The sequence below is a fragment of the Carcharhinus amblyrhynchos genome, chromosome 11, assembly GCF_965287045.1.
Source record: "Carcharhinus amblyrhynchos chromosome 11, sCarAmb.v2.hapA, whole genome shotgun sequence".
Classification (NCBI taxonomy): Eukaryota; Metazoa; Chordata; class Chondrichthyes; order Carcharhiniformes; family Carcharhinidae; genus Carcharhinus; species Carcharhinus amblyrhynchos.
The window spans coordinates 49,095,179-49,116,441 of NC_137334.1; the positions used below are offsets into that span (position 1 = coordinate 49,095,179).

General features: G+C 42.0%; 1 protein-coding gene across 1 annotated transcript in view; it reads left to right on the forward strand.

Moving 5' to 3' along the window:
* Positions 1-21,263, forward strand: part of dcaf17 (ddb1 and cul4 associated factor 17) — a 44,593-nt gene that overhangs the window by 13,663 nt on the left and 9,667 nt on the right. The window contains 7 exon segments of the mRNA XM_080199053.1: positions 5,087-5,165; positions 9,628-9,717; positions 12,183-12,290; positions 14,569-14,674; positions 14,770-14,912; positions 16,735-16,844; positions 19,739-19,826. Of these exon segments, the coding sequence (XP_080055179.1) occupies positions 5,087-5,165; positions 9,628-9,717; positions 12,183-12,290; positions 14,569-14,674; positions 14,770-14,912; positions 16,735-16,844; positions 19,739-19,826 (724 nt within the window).

Here is a 21,263-nt window from a genome sequence, read left to right on the forward strand (position 1 = left end):
TGTCGGGTGGGCATGAAATTGGGAGAGTTTCAGATCTGTTTTTTGGGCGTGTTCTCTGGCCCAATCTTATGCAGTGTGTTTTTAAAATTTTGAGCGAGTCCGTTTCTTGCAACAGAAAGCAGTAGGCAGAGCTTAACTCACTGGACAGCTTGTAGAGGGAGGTAGTTCAGACTCTGATGCTGTACATGTGCATTAACAGTAGTAGAGGCCTGACAGACAAAAACAGCTGTCAGGCCCCTACTATTACAGGCAGCCTCAAGTAGCCTCTCCCCCCACAATTGCGGGGACAATTGCAGCTCAAGATGCAGCCTCCGTCACCCAGACTGATTGCAGACACCCTCCTTCCCCCATCGATTGCGGCTCCGCTGCCATCCCTCACTAATCACATGCAGAGCGGCAGCAGGCCCTGCCCCCCCCTCCCCCGCTGGGCATTGTCCAGGTGCCAGGCTGGCATTGCCAAGGTGTCAGGGTGGTGCTGTCAAAGGGGCACTCCCGTGGCTTCCCCAGTTCCACTGGCGAGACCAACACCCGTTCATGGGGAGCAGGTGTTTTCCTCGCTGGAGAGAACCTCTCCCAGCAAGGCCGTAAAGGCAGCTGAGCCCAGACTATTGAGCACTGGGTTCATGAAGAACATGCAAAGTACAATTTTAACAAATTTCAGTAAATTAACCAGTCTCTCACTGATTTCCGGTGAGAGGCTGATCGCGTTGGAAATCTGGGTGTCGTAAAATTGTAGTGGTCGCGAGAATTGGTGCCATTTGTGCTAGCCGCTTTATGCCTGATTTTGCGGCATTTTCCCGCTGCAAAATGGGCGTAAAGCAATGGTAAAATCCCACCCGATTTGTTCTCTTATCCATTCCAAAATTTGCTGTGGTAGAATGGCTCACCTATTTTTGTTCTATTTACTTCCCTAGGCTGGGTGGGAGGGTGGCACAGTGGTTAGCACTGCTGCCTCAAAGCATCAGGGACCTGTGTTTGATTCTGGCTTTGGATGACTTTCTGTGCTGAGTTTGCACATTCTGTCTCTGTCTGTGTGGGTTTCCTCCCACACTCCAAAGATGCGCAGGTTAGGTTAACTTGCCCCTTAGTGCCTCAGGATATGTATGTGAGGGGGATTAGCAGGATAAATACATTGGGTTACGGGGATAAGGCCTGGGTAAGATGCTCTGTCAGGCAGTCGGTGGGCTGAATGGCCTCCTTCTGCACTTGGGCATTCTATAATTTTAGGCCAAGTTCTTATGCTGCATAAGTAATTATGGAATCCGCATTCGTTTGTACCAATTCATGGACATACAGTCCAAATTTAACATAGAAAAATACAGCACAGAAAGAGGCCATTCACCTTTCATGTCTGTGCAAGATCTTTAAGAGTTATCCCATTAGTCTGATGCTCCTATTGTTTCCTCATGGTTCTGTAATTTATGCCTTGAAGTATATTAATTTCCTTTCAGTTATTACTAAATTTACTTCCACCACCTTTAAGACATACATTCCAGATCTTCGTAACACAATTTTTAAAAAAATCCTCATCTCCTGTACTGTTTTAATAACCTTAAATTCATGTCCTCTGGCTACCAGCATTCCTAGTAAGAAGTCTCGCAACACCAGGTTAAAGTCCAACCAGTTTATTTGATTTGATTTCAAATATTTCAAATCATAATTTCTTGCTGTGTTTACCCCAGTCCAACGCTGGCACCTCCACATTGTGACTACCAGCATTCCCGTCAGTAGAATCAGTTTCTCTCTAATTTACTGTACCAAAATCCCTTCATTAAATCTCCCCTTAACCTTTCTTGCTTCAAGGGGAACAACACCTGCCTCTTTAATCTGTCTACATAACTGAAATCTTCCATCCATTCTTTGAAAACTCTGCAAGCCCTTGACCTCCTTCCTCAAGTGTGGTGCCCAGAATTAGCCGCAATATACCAGCTGAGACCTATTCAGAAAGGAGTTCAATGTATTGATCAAAGATAGACAAAATTGTAATAAGAGATCAAAAAAAAATTTAAATTAGAAATGGGAAGATAAATGGTAACTACTCAAACTGAGGGTAAAATCTTGCTCTGGATCACTTGCATACATGCAAATTAAGAAGTTTGAGAAGAGATAGAGCTATTGACGTGGGCACAGATCTCATAATGGCAGCTAAATTTCACGAGATTTGATTTGTGGCGGCGAGATCTCAGAATGAGATCTTCCCTGGGTATGATCCTGATTTGTATGATTAACATCACAATAGTGGTCTTGACATTGCTACTTCTGCACTCATCCTAACTTTCACCCAGCCAGCGTTAGGTCATTATGGTGCGTATCACTACTGGTTTTCAAAACAAAAGCCAGTCAAGATAACCATGCCGGGGATACACAGGTAAGAAAAACATTGATTGGTGAGGGACAGGCACAGGCATTGCTCTTGGCACTGCCAGGAGTTACTGCTGGTAGGCCCCCTGAGGGGTTCCATTGCAGACGTTCCCCTTATTCAGTGGGTGGGGGGTTGCGGGGAGAGGGTGTTGCCTGATCTCAGAATTCCTGGCGTTTCCGGCTTTATTCAGCCCTGCTCCTCCAGCTGACTATTTGAATTTCTTTCCCCTTCGAAATTTCAGAGTGCTAATCAATATGGCAAGAGAAGCATAGTCTACAAGCTTCCCACTGGCTTTCTTACCTGAGGCAACACTGTGTGCATTTTTGGGAAGATTCCACCATTATATTTATATAAACATTGCATTAGGAAAAGGAATAGTGTCAGAAGACTGCCAAGCAGCAAACATGATCCCTATATGTAGAAACCCTGTTGAGTGAGTTCAGGAAACTGTACACAGTTATCTTAACATATATAGAAAAATGCACAGAATCTTTTAGTAAAAACGTAATAGGAACACATCTGGAAATTAGAATATAATGAAGGGTACTGAGCACAAATTTAACAGGGAAGACCGTGCTTGACTAACCTTGTTGAACTCTTTAAGGAATTAACAGATTAGACAAAAGGTAGCGTGATAAATGTAATATCCTTGGATGGTCAGTATTCTTCGATAAGATACCTCGTAATAGGTTCATAATGAACGTCAGTGCACATGGGGTCAAGGAACGGATGACAGAATGGATAGCAGGTTGATTATAAAACAGAAACAGAGAGTAAAGATTAAGTTCAGCTAAACAGATTGGCAAAATGTGTTCCACAGAGATGGGTTCTGAGATCACAGTTGTTGACAGTTTACGTTAAACTGCATTACATTAAACTATATTAACCATTGCCCCCTGGAAGTGCTGGAAGTAATGCCCAGGCATGCCCTCACCAATAAAGAGCTCTACTTAACTGTGCACCCCCGGCATGGTCACATTGGCATGTTTTAATTTTGAAAATTGGCTGTGATTTGCATTAGTGTGACTTCACGTTGGCTGGGTCGAAAGTTAAGACGAGGACAGAAGTAGTGGCATGGTGACCGGTGGTTAGCACTGCTGTCCCACAGCGCCAGAGACCCAGGTTTGATTCCTGGCTTGGGTCACTGTGCAGAGTCTGCACGTTCTCCCCGTGTCTGCATGGGTTTCCTCCACGTGCTGCAGTTTGCTTCCACAGTCCAAAGACATGCTGGTTAGCATTGGCCTTGCTAAATCCTCCATCAGTGCACTCAAACAGGTGCTGGACTGTGGAGACCAGGGGATTTTCACAGTAACTTCATTGCAGTGTTAATGTAAACTAACTTGTGACACTAATAAATAAGCTTAAAGAATTGGAATTGGGAACCGGCAGTGCAAGTCCTATATTTGAGGACAACACCAAATTGGGGGCTGTAGTTCATTAAAAAAGTGACAAAATACAAGGAAACATGAATAAATTTTCAAGATGGGTGTTTAATTGAGCATGGATAAGCATTAGGCAGTGCATTTTGGGAGGAAAATTAAACAAGCTACATTCTCCTGGATAATAAAAATCTAAATTGGGTAAAGTTACAGAGAGGGATTGAATAGGTTAGGACTTTATTCCCTGGAGCGTAGAAGAATGAGGGGAGATTTGATTTTGATGGGTATAGATAGAGTGAATGCAAGCAGGCTTCTTCTGAGGCTAGAAGAGAAAAAAACCAGAGGGCATGGGTTAAGGGTGAAAGGAGAAAAGTTTAAAGGGAATATTGGGGGGGATTCTTTACGCAGAGAGTGGTGGGAGTATGGAGTGAGCGGCTGGATGAAGTGGTAAATACGGGGTCACTTTTGACATTTAAGAAAAACTTGGATGGAATCGTGGATGAGAGGGTGTAGAGGGATGTGGTCCAAGTGCAGGTCAGTGGGACAAGGCAAAAAATGGTTTGGCACAGACCAGAAGGGCCAAAAGGCCTGTTTCTGAGCTCTAATTTTCTATGGTTTTATGGTTCTAAAGGAGGAAGGGATCAAGGGTTACAGATCCACAAATCTCTGAAAACACAGATGCAGGTTAATAAGGCCATTAAAAAAAGCAGACCAAGCATTGGGGTTTATTTCTCGAGGATAGAATTTAAAAGCAAGGAAATATATGTTAAACTTTATAAAACTTATAGTGAGACCACAGTTGAAGTGCTATGCACTGTTCTAGCCGCCAGAATATTTTTAAAAAAAGGACGTTAAAAAATGATATGCAAAGATGATGCTAGAACTGAGAGGAATGTCTGAACAGGCAATGGCCCTTTTGTTTGAAAAGAGCAGGCTGAGAAGCAGTCTGATAGAGTTGCTTAAGATGAAGAAGCTCAGTAGGATAGACGTTGGGAAAATGTTTGTATTTGTAGGGGATTACAAAATTAGGGACCATATAAATCCAAACTATTCACTAATAAATTCAGTTGTGAGTTCTTAGAAAAACTAATTTACCTAAGAATGCCAAATCTGTGAAATGTGCTATAACATGGAGTAATAGAGCCAACTAGCATAGACACATTAAGGAGAAGCCAGATAAGTATCTGAGAAAGAAAAGATAGGGTATACTGTAAAGGTTATACAAAAAATGGGGGAAGGAAGCTCTGGTGGACAAAAATTAGCACAGACTAGTTGGGCTGAATAGTCTGTTTGTTCTTTAAACCTGTTTTAACGTGATGTGGAGTAACATTTGTATACTTAACAGGTATTTGACTTGGGATGATACTCAAGAGACAATAGTAGTCAAGACCACACAGAACAAAGTTACAGCTGTAGCTAGAGCGGTGAGTGGTGAAAATGATATACAGTGTGGTGGTACTGGTTCATCTACTATGCTGATATCAAACTGCACTGGATTTTGTGAGATTCTATACTTATTACGGCTAATTAGCTACCATTAATAGTCAGCATTCATTTTGAACACCCAACCATTGACTAACTTAGAGAGAAAACCCTTTGGAGTTAGCAAGCAACTGAAGGCAAAATTTTTTTTCTCTTCATTGCTTCATGTTTTTCTGTGCAGGTAAAGACTATCAATGTGGTTAGCAATCCTCTACAAAGCATTTTCAACTTGTAACTCAAATGTGTACTCAAATGGATGCCACTTACTTTATCAAACAATGGCAGTCATTTTGATGCAACCAGTTTCAGAAACAGATACATTTTCAAAGGAAATCAAAAGCCATTGTTTAGCAGTAAACAATTTTGTAATGATTATACCAGAGTTTTTAATCCTTGTGCACAGTGATAATAACAATCAATGATTAACACCAAACAAAAACTTGATATTAATGTTATAAAATGGTCTGAATGGATTGATTAATTCTGTCAGGTTGCTGTTCAGCTATCCTCAGTGGTAGCATGTTTAGATTTTATTCTTGCATTTAGGAAAGTACCTTGAAATTACTGGGTGGAGTATTGCAGGTAACAGCCACTCCTGCCACAGCAAAAGCAGCCTGTTGGCGCACAAACTATTCTCATTACTGGGCCTATGCACAACATCTTAAAAAGTTCTTCCTGTTCTACCTATTATCTGCTCGAGGTGTTTAATTTTAAACCTGCATTGGCACAATTTATTAATTGCATTAACCCTAGTAGTTATTTCAAATAAGCAGATAAATTCTAACTATACAAGATAACTACAGAAGAGTTATAGCAGATAACGCTTTTATAATGCTTTGCTATATGGCTAGCAGTCTTGTACTGATAACAGCAACTTGGGGCGTGGGGTCCAAGGAGATTAACTTTACTGATAGGTTTAAAACGTGTTCACAAGGTTCAGGAGACCCCTTGTTAAATATAAACTGACATAACATTGCAGTGTCAAACCCACATGGTGTGGCTCTCCTGTGATACCTGCCGGGATAGTTTCCTTGAACAGTGTGCGCTGGAGCCGACGAGGGAGTGAGCTATCTTAGGTCTGGTGTTATGTAATGAGGCAGGTAGAATTAGGGACCTTGTTGTGAGGGATCCTCTTGGGAAGAGTGATCATTGTATGGTGGAGTTTCTGATGCAGATGGAGAAGGAGAAAGTAGGATCCCGGACCTGTGTCCTTTGTTTGAACAGAGGGGAGTACAATAGGATGAGAGCGGAATTGGCGAATGTAGATTGGGGGCGCAGATTGGTCGGTAGGTCTGCTGAGGAACAGTGGAGGATCTTTAAGGAGATCTTCCTTGGTGCTTAGCAGGAATTTATTCCGATGGTAAAGAAGGATCGTAGGAGAAGAGATAATCAGCCATGGATGATGAAGGAGATAAAGGAGAGTATTAAATTAAAAGCTAATGCATTTAGAGTGGCTAAAAGGAGTGGGCGAGAAGAGGATTGGGAGAGGTTTAAATATCAACAAAGAATGACGAAGAAGTTGATAAAGAAAGGAAGGATAGACTATGAACCTAGGCTAGCGCTAAATATAAAAAAGGATAGTAAGAGTTTTTATAAATATATAAAAAGGAGGAGGCTGGCTAGGGTGAATGTTGGACCCTTAGAGGATGAGAGGGGGGATTTAGTGGTGAGGGATGAGGAAGTGGCTGAGGCCTTGAATAACTTTTTTGCTTCGGTCTTCACGGAGGAGGACGCGAATAGTTTGCCGGGTGTTAACGATGGAAAGATGGTAGGAGTGGAGGGCCTGAATGAGATCATTGTTACTAGAGAGGTAGTGCTCGACAGACTAGAGGGACTGATGATGGACAAGTCCCCAGGACTGGATGGAATGCATCCAAGAGTTCTGAAGGAAATGGCGGAGGTGATAGTGGATGCCTTAGTGATTATTTTCCAAACGTCGCTGGATTCCGGGGAAGTGCTGGAAGATTGGAAAACAGCTAATGTTACGCCGCTGTTTAAAAAGGGTAGCAGGCAAAAGGCAGGGAATTATAGGCCGGTTAGTTTAACGTCTGTTGTAGGAAAAATGCTTGAATCCGTCACAAAGAGGAAATAGCGAGGCATCTTGAGAAGAATTGTTTGATAGAGCAGACGCAGCACGGATTTATTAAGGGGGAGTCGTGTCTGACGAATTTATTGGAATTCTGTGAAGATGTGTCTAGTGCGGTGGATGGAGGGGAACCGGTGGATGTGGTGTTTCCCGATCTTCAGAAGGCGTTTGATAAGGTGCCGCACAAAAGGTTGTTACAGAAGGTTAGGGGGCATGGAGTTGGGGGTAAGGTGTTAGCGTGGATAGGGGATTGGCTGTCAAATAGGCGGCAGAGAGTGGGTGTCAATGGGTGCTATTCGGATTGGCGGTTGGTGACATAAGAACATAAGAACATAAGAAATAGGAGCAGGAGTAGGCCATCCAGCCCTTCGAGCCTGCCCCGCCATTCAATAAGATCATGGCTGATCTGTCGCTGCTCAGTTCCACTTTCCCGCCCTCTCCCCATAACCCTTAATCCCCTCTCCTATCAAAAACCCATCAACCCGCGTCTTAAAAATATTTAGCGAGGCAGCCTCCACCCTTTGAGTGAAGAAGTTCCTCCTCAACTCCGTTCTAAACCGCCCCCCTTTTATCTTGAGGCTGTGCCCCCTAGTCCTATTGTCTTTTTTGAGCAGGAAGAGTCTTTCCACCTCTATCCTATCCATCCCATTCATCATCTTATACGTCTCAATGAGATCTCCTCTCATTCTTCTAAACTCTAACGAGTACAAGCCCAGTTTATTCAGCCTCTCCTCATAGCTCAACCCCCTCAACTCCAGTATCAGCCTAGTAAACCTAAGTAAGTAAGTAAGTAAACCTAGTAAGGCCAAAATATCTTTGCGCAGGTGCGGCGCCCAAAAATGCACACAGTACTCCAGTTGCGGCCTCACCAATGCCCTATACAGCTGCAGCAAGACCTCCCTACTTTTATATTCAATCCCCCTCGCTATGAAGGCCAGCATCCCATTCGCCTTCCTGACCACCTGCTGCACCTGCAAGCTGGGTTTTTGCGACTCATGCACAAGGACCCCGAGGTCCCTCTGCACCGTCGCCTGCTGCAGTTTTTCGCTTCGTAAGTAATAGTCCTTCCTACCATTTTTCCTACCAAAGTGGACCACCTCACACTTGCCAACATTAAATTCCATTTGCCATTTCCTGGCTAGTGACTAGTGGAGTGCTCCAGGGATCGGTGCTGGGGCGTCAGCTATTTACCATTTATATAGATGATCTGGAGGAGGGAGCTGAGTGTAAGGTGTCGAAATTTGCTGATGACACAAAGATAAGTGGAACAGCAAATTGTGCAGAGGGTGTAGAAAGTCTGCAGAGGGATCTAGATAGGCTGAGTGAGTGGGCGAGGACCCGGCAGATGGAATACAATGTTGGCAAGTGTGAGGTTATCCACTTTGGTAGGAATAATAGTAGGAAGGACTACTACTTACAGGGTGAAAAGCTGCAGCATGCTACGGTGCAGAGGGACCTGGGGGTCCTTGTGCATGAGTCGCAAAAACCCAGACTACAGGTGCAGCCGGTGGTCAGGAAGGCAAATGGGATGCTGGCCTTCATAGCGAGGGGGATTGAATATAAAAGTAGGGAGGTCTTGCTGCAACTGTACAGGGCACTGGTGAGGCCACAGCTGGAGTACTGTGTGCAGTTTTGGTCGCCGCACTTACACAAGGATATTTTGGCCTTGGAGGGAGTGCAGAGGAGGTTCACCAGGCTGATACTGGAGTTGAGGGGGTTGAGCTATGAAGAGAGGCTGAATAGACTGGGCTTGTACTCGTTAGAGTTTAGAAGGATGAGGGGGGATCTTATTGAGACGTATAAGATGATGAATGGGATGGATAGGGTAGAGGTGGAGAGACTCTTCCCGCTCAGAAAGGACAGCAGGACTAGAGGGCACAGCCTCAAGATAAGTGGGGGGGGGGGACGCAGTTTAGAACAGAGTTGAGGAGGAACTTCTTCACTCAAAGGGTGGTGAATCTCTGGAATTCTCTGCCCGTTGAAGTGGTGGAGGCTACCTTGCTAAATATATTTAAGACGCGGGTAGATAGGTTTTTGGTAGGCAAGGGGATTAAGGGTTATGGGGAGAAAGCGGGAAAGTGGAACTGAGCCACTTCAGATCAGCCATGATCTTACTGAATGGCGGGGCAGGCTTGAAGGGCTAGATGGCCTACTCTTGCTCCTGTTTCTTATGTTCTTATGACATTCTCATCATTTCCTTTTAGTTAAGTTGGTCCGTGGTTTAAAATTTTTGAATATCAGAATGTTTTGTGCTTTCCAGTAATTGAATTGTTTTCTGGTTGCCTTATTTTTAAATAATAATTCTTATTGTCTTTTAGGCTGGAATTCAACATTCTGCTTTTATACATTTAGCTTTGTTCCGAGTTCTACCTCTTACTTTTGTAGGAATGCTGGGTATTGACAAAAATGTAAGTTGCTTTATTTTTTTAAAAAATCCTCATGCTGTATTCGGTGAATTAGTTGAATCAAAAATTACTTTCTGTATTTTTCTGCCTCTTATTTAACAATTACGTCAGTAAAGCAATTTATTTAAAGATGGCATTCCATGAAGTGGTGAAATCTGGACATTAGTCATGTAATAGACAGCTCTATTCGTTCTTGTAGAGCATGTATTTACCACATTCGGGATCTCGTCCAATTCATGGGTCATCAACCCTCAGCAGTCTGTGGCTGACCATCTAAATACAAAACCCATTTCTACTCAACTGATTTCCTATTCTGTGGGTGTGGAGTACACACTCCAAACTTGTCTATTGTGGTCAGGCAGCAAGCCTACCTCCAGTTGGGCGTACTCCAAGGCTTCTTCACAGTACTGATTTGCGGTTGTTTTACATCAAACCAACCAACAGAGCATTGGCAAAGAAATCAGATTGGAGGAAATAAGTGTCTGACCCACTTATGGAAAATTGTTTGACCACTTCCTGATTTCTGTCCACCTCATTAGTAGGGACACTACCTCATTCCCATACGCACCTCTCTGACATCAAGACTTGCAATTCCTCACTTCATAATTTCTGACTCCTACACCATGGAACTGTTAAAGATTCATTATGTACAATCCTTTATCAACTATTTAATTATCTCAGCAAACTACAATCTTCATTTTAGCTCAAATCATAGAATCCCTACAGTGAGGAGGAGGACATTCAGCCTATCGAGTATGCGCCACTAGCCACCTGATCCCCGCAACCCCTAATCCACCTTACGTACACAACTTGGGACACTAAGGGGCAATTTAACATGGCAGTCCACCTAACCTGCACATCTCTCAGCACCAAATGTCCTGTACCACTGCCTCCAAAACCTGGCTATGCTTCAGAAACTGTGGGGCGGCATGGTGACACAGTGGTTAGCGCTGCTGCCTTACAGCGCCAGGGACCTGGATTCAATTCCTGGCTTGGGTCATTGTGTGGATTTTTCTTAATCTCCTTGTGCCTGTTGGCTTTCCTCTGGGTGCTCTAGTTTCCTCCCGCAGTCCGAAAGGTGCATTGGCAATGCTGAACTCTCCCTCAGTGTACCCGAACAGACGCTGGAGTGTGGTGACTAAGGGATTTTCACAGTAACTTCATTGCAGTGTTAATGTAAGCCTACTTATGACACTAATAAACAACCTTTAACTTTAAAGAAACTTAAGTATGAACCAAGTTCCTTAGATGTGTGCCTCTGCTCCAAAACAAACACCTCTCCATCCTTTGCTTCACATTTTCCTTCAGCGCAATGACTGCTGCCTCACGGCCTCGGGAGGCTGTCTGTGTGGAGTTTGCATGTTTTCCCCGTGTCTGCATAAGTTTCCTTTGGGTGCTCTGGTTTCCTCCCACAGTCCAAAGATATGTGGGGTAGGTTGATTGGCCATGTTAAGTTGCCCCTTAGTGTCACTGAGAGGGATTAGCAGGGTATATATGTGGGGTTATGGGAATAGGACCTGTGGGTGGGATTGTGGGCTTGATGGGCCAAATGGCTTCTTTCTGCACTGTAGGGATTCTATTCTATGATTCTACATTTAAAATCTAGACTTGCACAAGCTTCCTGTTTAACACTTATTTCCTCTCTGTTCCTGCCCACTGCCAAACCTGCCATGGGTGGGATGGGAGAATTCCACCCATAATTTCTACCGGTCTATGGGATGGTAAGGAGTGAGCACAAAATTAAGAATTAAAGGGGATGAGAGAGGTCAGCAAAAATACTTCTATGGAGGAGTATAAAAACTGACATGGATCAGTTGGAGTGAACGTAACATTTGTGTCGTAACATTTTATGATTCTGTTGCAGCTCTTAAAAACATGTGACTGTACAATATATGTTAACCGTTTAGGAGTTGTATTTACACATGGATAGTACGTTTTTCTAAATATTTGGCCAAAACTGATGGTTGCAAGTACATTCTGGGAGTATCATTCTTGAATTAAAATACTTTCAATTATAAAACAAAACTCAATTTTACAATGTTAAATACAAAAATTAACGAGGATAGAGTTCAAATAGAGCAAAGAAAATTACAGCACAGGAACAGGCCCTTCGATCCTCCAAGCCTGCATTGACCATGCTGCCCAACTGAACTAAAATCTCTTACCCTTCCGGGATCAGCCATGATCATAATAAACAGCAGAGCAGACTCAAAGGGCCAGATGGCCTCCACTTGCTCCTATCTTCGATGTTTCTATGAACCATACCCTTTTATTCTCATCCTATTCATGTATTTGTCAAGATGCCCCTTAAAAGTCACTATCGTATCTGCTTTCACTGCCTCCCCTGGCAGCGAGTTCCAAGCACCCACCAACTTCTGTGTAAAAAAAAACTTGCCCTGTACATCTCGTTTAAGCCAACATGTGATATTTGTCATTGATATAATTTAATACAGCTTTACATTTTACAGATATTTGGAAACAATGTGACAGATGCCACTGTTTCACATGGTTTGCTCATTGTGACGTACAGCATGGGGCTGGTGAAGCTTTACAGTTTCCAGTGGATTGTTCAGAAGGTAAAATGAGAATGTAGTGTATGCTGGACAAAGCTGAATTTGTTGGACAAGATGCCGATCAATGGGAACAATGCTGTTAAATGCAAAATAGTATCTTAATTCAATATTGCTTATTATTGAAATTGTTAAGAATAATGATTTCATCAGAGGAAAAGTGAAATAGGCTTTCATCAACAAAAAATATCAGGAGTTCAAGGAGTGTGATATAGATAACAAGTGAATTTAGTGAGGTATTTAAGCATAGTAGGTCAAAGGTAGATTAAACGAACATCAGCAAATATTCTTCTGGATTGGATTTTGGAAAAGAAAGTATTTTCCAAGGAGAAAAATTAGAAGAATCAATGAACTGAAACTTTGGTTTTAATGAGAAACAGTAAATTAAGACATTGCAGGTAAATGCTATTAGAATGCCTGATATTCCTTTGACTTAGTGTCTCATTGGAAGGATGTCACCTCCAACTTAGTAGTGCACTAGAGTGCACATAGATTACGTGCTTAAATTGTGAAGTACAGCCTGAATCCACAACCTTCTGATTAAAGACGCAAATCAGCTACTAATTGAGTTAGGGTGTCATAGTATGTCGGTGGATGATTCCTTTCATCAACTTTCTGTATTGTATTGACAGTATTATGGTTAGTATTGTTCAGAATATTTCTTTCTGGCTCTTTCTAGTTTGCAAACGTATTTCCAATTTTTTTTAACTGTATGAAAGTCAAGGATCACTGTAATCTTTAGACTTTTAAAATTTAAGCTTGGCGTCCTCAGTCGTGTTTGATTTTATCAGGTTTTTGCTTTCATTTTATTTCAGTCTTGACAGTATCCTGTACTGTAAAACTTCATCATTTGTCTTAGCTTGTCCATAATAATTTTAAAGGTCCCGAATGCAGCAGAAAATACAGAACTAATTTGAGTCTGACCAAAATATTTCAAAATAATGGACTGGATTCCCTGACCTTGCCCGCAGCCAGGATCCTCGGTCCCCCTACACTGAATGGAGATTTGACTGAGTGTCAAGTTCTCCATTCTCACGGGCAGCGGCCCATGAACACTAGAGAATTTAAGCCAATGTTTCCATTAACAGGGAGACTAATAACCTTTGAAGTTTTCATTACTTTTTAAGAAATTACTTACATAGTTATCTTGTGTAATGTTTTGGTTCAACTGGTTTGTATGCACACAATAAAAGCTATAAGAAATTTGTTAACTCTGTGTATAAATTGATGCCCCCCACAAAGGAAATAGTGTTTCTTTATTTGTTTTACCAAAACTCTACAACTTTGAAAAATCTCTACTTAATTTGCTCCTAGTCTTGTACCATTGAAAATTTCTCCAGTCTCAAGTCTGTGCTCACAGCTGTATTTTCCCATTCCTGGCACAAAATTAGTGAATATAAATTGCATATTCTCCAGTACTTTCTGGAATGGGATCTCCAGAACCGCACACAGTTCTCCCTGTCCAAACAACGGGCAGGATATTGTAAAATCCATGCCACTTGGCACAATTTTTTTGTTATAAACATACAACACTCTCAAATGGAAAACAAAAGAATGGAATTTTCCCCTTTTGAGGCAGAGTGTTGCATTGGTATGAAAAGTAGCATTGAAGCCACTGGCTCTAGTGGTGCCTTCCTTAGTGCCTTCCTTCATTAGCAACTTAGAAAAAAAAGCAAACCAACAACTTAATTGTTTAGAGTTTGGACACCATTTTATAGGCCACTCTGGTGTATAAAAATAGAACAACCCAGCCCCCCAGCACTGCCCGAGCTCAGGCATTTCCCTATCCCTCCCCTGACCATTGCACTAACCTGAGTTCCTCTGACAGGTTTGTCCGTCAGGTGCATGCCGTGGGAGATCAGTTGTATTTCACATTGGCATGCCCTCACACCAACAGATAGAGATAATGAGACATAGTGGCCTGATAATTAGATTTAAATTTATCCTAATGGGACACTATCGGAAATCCCATTAGATCATTGGCAGTGTCAATTGTGAATGGACTTCCTGCTAACATATAACGCGATTTGGGTTCTCTTGTGAGATTTTGCGCTCCTAAGAGTGCAAACTCTTAACCAAAGGGCGGATTTTCTGGCTGCGCTCACCCCAAGACTGGAAATTCTTGCCCCAGGTTAATGGACCTTTGCATAGTCTGCTGAATTTTCTGTGCCACCTGCTACGATTCTCATGGCAGGCGGGTAGGGAAGGTTCCACCCAAAGTGTTTAACATTGTGGTCTGAAATGTCCTTTAAATATAAATATCAACATTCTTGTCTTTACATAGTTTACACAGAAACAATGTATTCTTGGACAAAAATGTGAATGGAATAACACAACTGGAATTGTGGGTGCACCTCCGTTTGGAATTCCATGTAATATTAAAATAACAGGTATTTTAATACAAAACCTTGTTACTTGTATTATCCAGAATTAGGATGCATTAGTAGCTCACTGTCAATATAAACATGAAACCCTATTTTTACAGATTGTCCACCTGTCCTATTTGAAGTTTCTTGTCTTAAAAGTGCTTTTCAGATTGGAGGACACCCCTGGCATTACATCATTACTCCTAATCAAAAGAAACTGGAAGGCGTTTACCATATTTATTCATTAAAAGATAAAGAACTGGTAATGTATTACAATAGCTCCGGATACTTCTGTAATATGGGTTTGCCATTGGGCAGTATTTCTAATCTGTGTCTTTTAAAACCACGAAACCACAGAAGTTTAGAAAATAAAAAGAATCCATTCAGTTCATTGTGTTTCTGCTGACTTTACACTGGAACAATCCAAAATTAATCCTACTGTCCTGCTTTCTCCCTTTAACCCTGGATCCAACTTTCTGAAAGGATGTGCTTCCTTACGTAAAATATTCCTTGTTCCAGCAACCCTCTGAATAACTAAATTCCTCTGGGCTCGTTTTGCCCTCTTGATTTGAAAATTTAATTTGAAAATTTCTGAGTCAATGATTCCTTAACCAAAGGAAATAGTGTTTCCTGCTTATCCAAAACTTGGCTTAACTTTAAAAAACTAATTAAGCTGTTTAATTCTTGTACCATTGAAAATAGCCCCAGTATCTCCCATCTGTGCTCACAGTTGTATTTTGCCATTCCTAGCACAAAATTAGTGAATCTAAATTGCATGCTCTCTAGGGCTTTCTAGAGTGAGATCTCAAAAATTGCACGCAGTTAGTTCTCTCTGGCCTAACAACGTGCATGATTTTCTCCAGTTGTTTCAGAACCCTGTTGTCGTTGTCATTGTCACACTGCATGTGGAACAGTTACCTGGCTATGCTTTCTATGAGTTAGCCAGTTAGTGGCTAGAGAACAAGTGCACCATTCAATTAAGGATACCCAGCAGGGTTCTTGAATTTGGCAGGCCAATAGGAGACCCTCCAGTACTGAAAAGGCAACAAACTGCACTGAGTGAAGAAGAGGCATTCCAAGATGGAGGCACACTCTCTTCAACATTTTTAACCCAGCATAAAAAGCCGCAGCAATCGGGCCACCATTGTGGAGGGTCAGCCTCTCCAATGGATGTCCTACTACTTAAACTACCTTCAGGGAAATGTTGAGGGGGATGGTTGGTTGGATGGAACTAGGGAACCTGCATGCTGGCCTGTGGCATAAAATCATGTGCCTGCCTGCCTTTGTGCCTGTCCCCATCTGGCCTAAAAGTCAGCCTGATCTTTTGTCTACTCAGTTCTACAGAGTTTTTGTTATGATTTTAACTACCTTGGACTTGGGGGCTCAAATATAACATTTCATTAAAGTCTCTCTGTTCATCCACGTTGTTCAGTGTCTTACCCATACATGTGTACTTCTGTTCCTTGATTTTCTTCCCAAAAAGTACAATGTGACACATAAGATTGCATCTGCCTCCTTTTTGCCAACCTCTCCTGGACTAATTAAAGTATTTTGCGTTCCTCTTCGCTGTTCACCAAATCTCCTGTTTTTGAGTCGTTAGTAATTTGTGAGAATGTGTTGCCAAATCCAAATTGTTCTTCCTGCACAGAGATAGATAGCCAATTAGTATGTTTAAGGCCCCACCTAAGAGTCATTTTGCACAGGTACCAATATCAGAGTGGCTCCCTCTGGCTGCTTTCAGAATAACAAATGAGAGTTTTACTTCTGGCTTGTGGAGGTGGCTGTAAATTATCTCTGTGTGTCTGCTAGTTCACTACTGCGTTTTGAGAGATAATGTGAATAGGGAACCAGAGTTATGTAGCCCATTTTACAAGGATGTTAGGTGTTGCCTTGAAACTGCTTTAAGTCTGAGAAAGATGGCACAGTGAGAAAATTGCTGACAAAAATGTTTGTTAATCAAAATGATTGAAATTATAGCATTTCAGTTAGATTACTGCCATTTGTATTCTGACTGGTTTGACACTGCTTTCTTGACAGAATACGATGAGGGATATAAACTGTCAAATGCACTTTTGTCCAATTAGGCAGAGAATGGAATTCAGGAGATGCAATGTTGTACATTAGACATTGACTGGATATATTTTCATCCAGATGATTCCGGAAGGATCATACATATTGGACCGACACAAATTAAGTAAGTTCATATAATTGCATTCATCTTTGATCAGCAAGCGATCTGGCTATTCATTTTTAGAGAACGTTCTGCATTTTTCTCTCAAATACCCACTTGTTTTCAAACAGAAGTGGGTGGAAAATGGGGTGAGGAGACATTTTTCTGAATAATATATAAATAATCAGCCTCCCAAAAAAATGGAAAGCGGAAAACTAATACAAGTATTAAACACAACCCTCCTCAGTCGCTACAAATTTCCACTGAACAGGAGATTGAAAAAGTATATCATTCAGAAAATCCAAACTTATACCCAGCTAGCAATCCCAGGAAATTGAGGTGCAAGACTAGACAAACTCAATCTGACAACATTTAATCTATTTGGACCTCAATACAAAATGCAGAGTGCAGTCGACCTTTCGTTTTTATACTGTTAATTAAAGAGACCTGTAATTTGAAATGTTTTGTAATTTTTTATTATTTTATTGAACTTTATTAAATTATTTTAAATTTTTTTATTTGATTTTCTCTAACTAAAGTGAATGATGATTTGTTTTATTTATATTGTCATCACAATTCGACATTTGTTAGCGCAGTGATTTAAAAAAAAAGCATTATCAGTCTGTTATTATACAGATGTAGGCAAATCCAATCTTTGCATATCTCGCGTGTGTAATCAGGAAACTTATCCCAAGATAAAACATGAGAGATAAACTGGAGCCTAACTATAAGCAAGCCAGTGTGCTATTATAATACGCTCAGCCATGGTCAAAATTAACAAAGCGTATGAGATATATTGGAGTTTGTTTTACCAGAGGAGAAAATAGCAGGAAAAACTATCCCTAGCAGAAGGAAAAAAAAATTCAGGGCCTAATCAGAAGAAAAAGCAGGGCTGACATCAGCAGTAGGGAAAAGTAGAGTCGACTATAAAGATGTGATAATTGGTCACTTAGAAAATAATGGTAGAATTGAACATGGTCAACATGTATTTCATAGTCATAAAGGTTTACAGCATGGAAACAGACCGTTCAGCCCAACTTGTCTATGCCGCCGTTTTTTTTTTGAAACCCCAAGCTAATCCATTTGACTTATCTCCCTCTATACCCATCCTACCCATGTAGCTGTCTAAATGCTTTTAAAAGACAAAATTGTACCCGCCTCTACTACTACCTCTGGCAGCTTCTTCCAGACACTCATCACCCTCTGTGTGAAAAAAAATTGTCCCTCTGGACACTTTTGTATCTCTCCCCTTTCACCTTAAACCTATGTCCTCTAGTTTTAGACTCCCTAAAGTTTATTTATTAGTCACAAGTAAGGCTTACATTAACACTGCAATGAAGTTACTGTGAAATTCCCCTAGTCGCCACACTCCGGTGCCTGTTCGGGTCAATGTACCTAATTAGCATGTCTTTGAGAATGTGGGAGGAAACCAGAGCACCTGGAAGAAACTCACGCGGACGTGAGGAGAATGTGCAAACTCCACACAGACAGTGACCCAAACCTGGAATCGAACCTGGGTCCCTGGCACAGTGAAGCAGCAGTGCTAACCACTGTGCTACCATGGCGCCCCCATGATTTATGAAAGGAAATCCTGTTTGACAAACCTGTTGAGAGTTTTTTGAGCAGCAGAATGGATATTTGTATTTTCAGAAAGCTTTTGATAAGGTCTCTACAGGAGGTTAGTAAACACAATTAGAGTGCATGGGATTGAGAGAAATGTACTGGCATGAATTCAGAATTGGATAATGGAGAGAAAAATAAAGAGCTGGAATAAGTGGTTCATTTTCAGTTTCGAAGACTCTGACTAATATGAGACCACAAACGTCAGTACTTGGGATCTAGCTATTCACACGTGTGAACTGCTGATGACACAAAACTAGGTAGGAATATGTGTTGAGAGGACAGTGCAAAGAAACTTCAAGGAGATTCAGACCAGTTTAGTGAATGGGTAAGAACATGGCAGAGGGAAGATGAAGTTATCCACTTTGGTAGGAAAAATAGAAATGCAAAGTATTTCTTAAATTGAGACTTTGGGAAGTGCTGATGTCCAAAGGGACTTGGGTGTCTTTGCTTAATTGGTCACTAAAAGCAAACATGCAGGTGCAGCAAGCAATTGGGAATGCAGATGGTATGTTGGCCTTTATTGCAAGAAGATTTAAGTGCAGAGTAAAAACGCCTTGCCACAATTGTGACAAGCCTTGGTGAAAAGACACCTTGAGTATTGTGTGCAGTTTTGGTCTCCTTGCCTAAGGAAGGACATAGCATAGAGAGAGTGCAACAAAGGTTCACCAGACTGATCCCTGGGATGGAAGATTGAGGAAACTGAATCTTTTTGAAGAATGAGAAGTGATCTCATTGATGCATTTAAAATTTGTTGATGCAGGAAGGATTTTTCCCCTGGGGAGATCAGGAACTGGGGACATAGTCTCAGAATAAGAAGGACTGAGAAGAGGAGGAATTTCTTCACTCAGAGGGTGATGAATCTTTGGTATTCTCTATCTCAGCAGGCTGTGGAGGCTCATCATTAAGTATATTCAGGACAGAGATTGATAGATTTCTAGATATTAAAGATATAAAGGGTTATGGGGATAGGGCAGGAAAATGGCATTGAATTAGAAGATCAGCCATGATCTTGTTGAATGGCAGAGCACACTGAAGAGGGAGAATGGCCTACTCCCAGTCCTATTACTGCGTCCCGATGTCTGATTGTGCTATATGACATCAATTCTTGCCAAAGTGTTATTATTGGTACCTTGATGTGAATTTTCCACTGAAATTAAGAAAACATTTACAGTTACTGAAAAACTTAAAATATCAATTGTTGTTTGATGTATCCTTGCTGTTGTGCAAAATATTTCCATTGTAATTTATAACATAGATGGACATTTATTGTCAATTATGTTAACATTGCTTTCCAGTGTGTTGCAGCTGTCTGAAAAATCTGAAGATGTACAGAGATGGCAGGTTTTACGAGCCTTTACTATTTCTTCTGCAAGAGAAAGAGAGGTAAACAGTAACTCTAATTTTCTTTTTTTTTAATCATTAATCACATTGGTCCATTGTTGAGATTCAGAAGCTCTTGCAGGGTTCCAAGGGAAGTTCAGATGTAGAGAGCAATCTTACTGTTGCGCCAAAACTGGCCGATGGGTGGGGCAATCTGGCAAGGTCGCAGGAGTGCCAAGAAGTCACTCAGGCCTGATTTCTCACCTCTCGTGATTTACTGGCACTGGATATCTGCCCATTTCTGATACGAGGCTGAATAAATTATTTGAATCAAATTTCAACATAAACGTAAATTGAATTAGCAAGCCTGGGACTCAATTTGCTAGGCTCACTTGCCTCTGTGACCTCACCGTAAGAGTTTCTCTCCAGCAGGAAAACAGCTGGTCCCCATAAATGGGGACCAGTCATGATGGTCTCGCCAGTAGAATCGGAGGCCAATGAGACCCCTCCTGGAGTGGTCGGGGGAAAGGGGCTGCCCCTTGGGCAGTGTCGGCCCATGGCACCGACACCATGGCACCGACCACTAGGCAGTGCCCACAGGGCATCCTGGCACTGGACACTAGGCAGTGCCTACTGGAGGCGGGGCCTACTGGTCGAGGGAGTATTGCACACTCTGCAGTTGCGATCGGTATGGGGAGGGGGCCCAGTTGCCACTGTGCAGGTGACCAGGGAGGGAGGGGAGCCCTGCTATCACTCTACAGGTGATTGGTGGGGGAGGGAGGGGGTGGTGATATTTATGGGTGGAGTGGAGCTAACGATCGGCCATGGGCCCCTGCGATAGCTGCGGGTCCCCACAACAGCTGCACAGGAAAGGGGCTGGTGGGTCTAGACTGGCTGCAGCAGCAGAGGCGTGACAGGTCTCTGTGACCAGTTTCTCTCTCAGACTTGTCAGCCCTTTGCTGATTGTCACAGAGGTCGGCACATGCGCAATGGCACGCTCTGCTGCAATAGCAGGCTTTCTGATGATTTAAGCCCTGCCCCCTTTCACTTCAAGCGAAGAATGGTTCAGTCAATTAGTCACTAAGTGCATAAAATTCTGAGTTTGAACTCGCCCAAAAATGATGGGATGAGAAACTTCCCCGTGTTTCCACCAGTCCTGGACTTAGAATTTTTTTGATAAGATTCCTCCTATAGACTTTTTTTCAGGTGGTGAGTGCATCTGTTGTCGTTAGACCTGCTGTGCCTCTGTGAGTCTGCTCCTGGGGACTGTGTAGGCGATTTAATAGGATTGCTTTGTCTCTGTGCGTAGCCAAGGGACAAAGCCAGTGGGGAAATATCTTTTTTTGTTTACTGTGCTTGCTTTTCGTCAGAGTAATATGAGCAGGTTGTTCCATCAAGCTAGCTGCTGACTAGGGAAGAAGAGTTTATTTTGCATAGCCAATTTAATTTATGCATTGCTATTATGTCTAAGATATTTGAAACCAGATGTTCCTGTATTTG